The sequence below is a fragment of the Colobus angolensis genome, unplaced genomic scaffold (assembly GCF_000951035.1).
Source record: "Colobus angolensis palliatus isolate OR3802 unplaced genomic scaffold, Cang.pa_1.0 Scaffold24, whole genome shotgun sequence".
NCBI lineage: Eukaryota > Metazoa > Chordata > Mammalia > Primates > Cercopithecidae > Colobus > Colobus angolensis.
Genome location: NW_012115599.1, coordinates 14,514,172 through 14,519,688, shown reverse-complemented (window position 1 = coordinate 14,519,688; position 5,517 = coordinate 14,514,172). Strand labels below are relative to the sequence as shown.

At 43.0% G+C, this 5,517-nt stretch overlaps 1 protein-coding gene across 1 annotated transcript in view; it reads left to right on the top strand.

The window, feature by feature from the left end:
• Positions 1 to 2,200: 2,200 nt before the first annotated feature.
• Positions 2,201 to 5,517, top strand: part of LOC105514240 (HLA class II histocompatibility antigen, DP beta 1 chain-like) — a 9,934-nt gene continuing 6,617 nt past the window's right edge. Inside the window, exon 1 of the mRNA XM_011945506.1 lies at positions 2,201 to 2,300. Within this exon, the coding sequence (XP_011800896.1) occupies positions 2,201 to 2,300 (100 nt within the window). The remainder of the gene's footprint in view (positions 2,301 to 5,517) is intronic.

The following is a 5,517-nucleotide window of genomic DNA, read 5'->3' as shown; positions in this document are numbered from 1 at the left end:
TCACCCCACTCCCACCCCCATCCCAGACAGTCAGAAGATCTTTGATGATTTTTGGTCACTATATTTTAAATCATGTTTTATGTTACATTGTCAAGTTTACAGATATATTCTGCTGATAATTAAGAATGAATGTGCTATATAATAAAATATTTATTAATCTTTCTTTCTTTCTACCTCCCTGAATATCTCCTTTTTATGTAATCATTTCTGCAGAAGTGTTGTAATTTCTATTTAGAGGTTTTAATTAACCTGAATGAAGTTGATCTTTAAGTATTTATCTATTCCTTGTTACCTTTGTTAGTGAAATTTTTAGATAACTTTTATTTAGATTTCTCAGTATTTGACTTTTCCTGGTATTTAAACTCTGTAATAACATTTTTATGTTTAAATTACCATGCTATTTTATCTTCATATAAGAATACCCAGGACAGCATTACCTGTGGTCACAATGCGCATATTTTGATCTTGTTTTTGAGAAGGGTTTGTCTAATGCTTTTCTGTTACATGTAATGTTCATTTTTTATTTTATATTCTCTTTACCATATTTAAGAAATTACTTTTCTAGTCTCATCTTAAATATTTCAAATTTGAGCGATTTCTTTGATACTCGTGGATAAAGTCACAAAACATTTAATATTACATTAATATTTTTCTTGTTTGTGGTAGCCTTACCTTGCATAAATAATAGTTACTAACAGATTAGTTCATGAGAGATGCTATTATTAGTGCTTTGCAAGCATTATCTCATTTAATCTTCACATAAATCTGAGGGAGGTATTATTAATGCCAACTCTAAAAATAAATTACCTGAGACATTGAGGAGTTAAGTATCTGTCTAATTATCTATGGCAGGTAAATGACAAGGAGAAGAGTCCAACCCAGGCAGTTACTAAGAAAACTGCGCTTTTCTCCACAATCCTCTCCTGGCCCCTCAATCCTACTGGACACCTTCTACTACATAATTCTTTCTTCTCTTGCATTTTACATTATAGCCTTCTATTTACATTTTAAATAAATGATGCCAATTTGATTTTTTTTTTGAAATTAGAATTGGTGGTCCAGTAGGATCACATTTATAAGTGTCTAAAGTAAAAAGTAATGTTCTTTGGAAGTTTGTAAAAATATTCACTATAACAAAATAGAATCAGATTGAAGGAGGTGAGGTCTTTGATTTTTTCTTCACTTTCTTCCTTACTTGCTGGTCAATTTATATTCTCTGTGGTTTTATTTTTCCAAAGAAATTTCAGACCTATTGATCTCATCTGGTCTTAAGAGTTTGCTATAAGGCTGGTTATATCATCCCCATATTGAAGACAAGGAATAGAAGTCCAAGAGAGACAGTGTCGTTAATGCTGCATCTTTACATGGTAGGGTAGGTGGTGTGTCCGTGCCCCCAGTGTAAGGTTCCTACACTGAGCCCTGCTGACTCTGATGACAGTCCTGTGGAAGAACCTGGTATCCCCTGCACATTGCATGACTCACAGGCCTCTGGGAGAAAGTAAATATAAATGAGTGTTAATCTTAAACACACCTTTGGACAAAGGCAAGACAGACAGACTCCAGGCCTCATCTGAGTTCTGGGATGGGTACTCTAATCCCTCTAAACCATGCCACTGAATAGTCTTCTACACACTGAGATAGCGCTTCTTCCACAACAGACCATGTCTTGTGAGTGTGTGAGGTGTGGCAGAATTGGGGAAATGATAATCCCCGTAGATGGGCAGCAGAATATTTGAGATCACATTCAGAGCAAAGAAAACACATCATCTCCCCAAACCTCATGACTTATCTGACTGCTTAAAATGAGTATCACTGTCCTCCCTCTGTCATCTTTTTTTTTTTTTTTTATTATACTTTAAGTTCTAGGGTACATGTGCATAACGTGCAGGTTTGTTACATATGTATACTTGTGCAATGTTGGTGTGCTGCACCCATCAACTCGTCAGCACCTATCAATCTGTCATCTTAACTGCATCGCAGGCTTTATATTTTCAGACCTTTCACACTAACCGTCTGCCCGGTGAGTGATGACTCATACAAAGCTCAGTGTCCATTGGTTCTTTTCTCAGACTCTGTCCAATCCCAGGGTCACAGAAGACAGCTTGGGTTCATGGTTTCTAATATTTCAGGCAGGAGCTCCCCTTAGAGAGTCCTTTTCCTGACTGCGACTCTTTTCGTTTTGCCATCCTTTTCTAGCTCCATGATGGTTCTGCCAGTTTCTGGGGCCCCCCGGACAGTGACTCTGACAGCCTTACTGACGGTGCTGCTCACATCTGTGGTCCAGGGCAGGGCCACTCCAGGTAAGAGCAGATCTGCCATTCCTGGAGGGTCTGGCTCAGGGAACAATTCCTAGGGGACTTTCTCTTTAAGAGACCAGACCCTGAGACAGGCTGCGGGGGCTCCTGCACTAAGCCAGTGTCCTCCCTTCTCAGCTAGAGAATGAGGCTCATCCCGTATAGGATAGATTGCTACCCTACAGGCCTATTCTTTCTCCAAGGATGTGGGTACAGCAGAGAGAGGTGCCCAGTGGTCAGGATACTTGTCTTTGGGGAAATGGGGCCAAGAGATCCAGGATAACCTTGGACAGACAAGGTTTGCACAGAGAGAGGTTGGCAAGTGTAGGCTCCTGGGCGTGCTCACATCTGCATCCAGTCTGGAGGGGACTCAGGAAAAGAGCCCTTAGCTGGAGTGTCCAGGCTCTGAGGATCATTCTCCAGGTAGGAACAGGAGCCCACACCCTTTGGACAATTAAGGCAAGATGGGAGGGAGGATTGAGTACGGGTTCTAGCTCCTGAAGGCACTCTCATTAAAGGTACTTCTCCCAGCTTCCCCAGAACTTGGTTAGAGTATTAGGGTGGGCTGAGACTTGTAGGAAGAATGTGATGAGGATGTGTGGGTGCGTGAAAGAGATTGAGTGTAGGTTATCAGACAGCCAAGGAAGCAGTAACAAACGGAAAAACCTTTTCTTCCCGCTGCCTCCCTGTGGCTGGTGTAATATTATGTCTTCTGTGATCCATTGTTTTTCTCTCAGGATCCTCTTATCTTACTAGTCCAAATTTACACCAACACCCTAAGAGGAAGGACTGCAAAGTAGGTACCTTAGTTTTCCACTGACTTCCACCTTTCCTGCTTAGATCCTTCCTCCTAGACCCCTCCACACCCCTCATAGGACACACCTAGAAGGTACTGACATCATGTCACCTCCTCATTTTTCAGGATAACAATGTTGGAATCTCCTAAGGACAGCCCCTCAAAGCCATTACCTCAGGTTCATTGTCTGGGAAGGGGAGGAGAACCTGCACTTGTAGTCACAGAGGGATGCTGAGAAATAACCAGCAGGATGGCTCAGCCCTAGGAACTGGAGAGGGCTGAGGCTAGGGAAAGAGGAGGTTGGAGTAGCTCTGGTGACACTAATCAGTGTCAGGAGGAGATGAGGGGATGCAGCACCCCCATCCCATAGGCAGAGCTGTTGTGTGGGATGAGGGGCACTGTTGGGAGCCACCAAGGAAACCCAGAGATGGGGGAGCAGAGAGCAGAAGGGGGCATGTGATGCTGGGCAGTGAACGTGGGGAGGGGCAAAGCCTGGGTTGAGGTTGTTGGAGGAATGAGATGAGGCAGCAGAGCCGTGTGACAGGGACCAAGGGTGGGTTACCAGAGCTCCCTGTGTAGAATGAATGTTCAATCAAAACCTGCTGGAGGGAGAGCTGGAGCCATAGGGAAGTGGGTAGAGTGGGCAGGGCCAATTCCACAGTGTACTGAGTGCTCCTCCAACTCCGCACACATCCCCATCCTCAAACAGCACAAGAAGAAAGGACCGAGGAGCCAAGCTGTGGCTTAAAGGGGTTGGGGGAGAAAAGCTTGGCTGAGACAATCCATAGGGAGCTAGAGGTTTTTAATATATCCTGTTCTGAGTGAGAGATGAATTCATTCAGCTCAGTGGTTTCAAACTGTGTTGGTTAAGGGTTCCACAAACAGGATAAACTTTCTTATATTCAAAACCAAAGGTTTCAAATTACATCATAATACCCCTCATCACTTATGTCTATTTGGCAGGTAAAATTCCATTTAAAAAGTTAAATATATTTAAAAAAAATACCTAAGACTGGGTAAATTTTTTTTAAAAAAGAATGAAATGTTGCAAAGAAAAATTTCAAAATTCTTATTCTTGAGTGAAAAATGTTCTCTTACTGGTGAATGAAAAGGAGAAACAAAGACTAACAAATGGAAATGGGAGACTCCACACTCAGAGCGGGCAACTGAACAGGGAGGGGGGTGGGTGGCAGTGGAGGAGGAATCTGGGCTCAAAGGGCTGGAGGCAGCTGGCCTTGGGAGTTTAGGGGTTGGGGCCCAAGGCACCAGGAAAAGAAGTAGGTCAGGATATCCGAGTCAAGACCTGGGATCTCGCCTTAGCAATGACACTGGAGACTAAAGGTGGACTCTGTGGTGCCCCTGAGCCCAGCCCCACTGCATCTCCATTATCCTGTGCCACCAGCTGTGCAGCTTCTGTGAGGGGTGTTGTTAATAAACTGGAGAAGTTAACTTGCAGAGCATGAAACAGATGAGCAGAACAATCATAGCACCTTAATTTCCCCAATGCGCCCAAGAACAGAGCAGGCCTGAAGAGACTCAAACAGAAACAAACAAGTGCCGTGTCATTGATAATTCTGTGTAGACACACACCTGCCAGACACTGCTCATGGCACTCCCTAGGAAGAACAGCATGTGGGAAAGGCTGCCAACGTTGTTTATGTAAAAATTACATCAATGCTCTCTTCCTTTGTGCTGCCTATGCAGCTAGCAGCCATTTTTCCTCCACATTGTGGCCTCCCTCTAACTCCTCATGAAGCCTAAGATCATCAAAAAGAGGACCAAGAAGTTCATATGGCACCACTTAGACCAATATGTCAATATTAAGCATAACTGGTGAAAACCCAGAGGTCTTGACAACAGGGTTCATAGAAGGTTCAAGGACTAGCTCTTGATGCCCAACATTGCTTATGGGAGCAACAACAACAACAAAAAAACAAAACATGCTGCCCAGTGACTTCCAGAAGTTTCTGCTCCACAACGTCAAGGAGCTTAAAGTGCTGCTGATGTGCCACAAATCTTACTGTGCTGAGATGGCTCAGAAAGTTTCCACCAAGAACCACAAACCCATCATGGAAAGAGCTGCCCAGCCGGTCATCAGAGTCACCAACCACAATGCTGGGCTGCTCAGCGAAGAAAATGAGTAGAAAGCTCATGTCCACATTTTGTGTTTAAATAAAACCACAAAAACTGCCAAAAAATTACCTCAATGCCTCTAAACCCAAAGGACTCCAGTCCCACAGGTCCCTGGTAGTTGTGGTGATTTTCATTGATTAAGATATTTTCCACATCTTTCGACACCAAGTCTTTCTGCACCCATGTTTGAAAATTAACTTTCAGGCTATAGAGTCTCTTTCTTTCTTTCTTTCTTTCTTTCTTTCTTTCTTTCTTTCTTTCTTTCTTTCTTTCTTTCTTTCTTTCTTTCTTTCT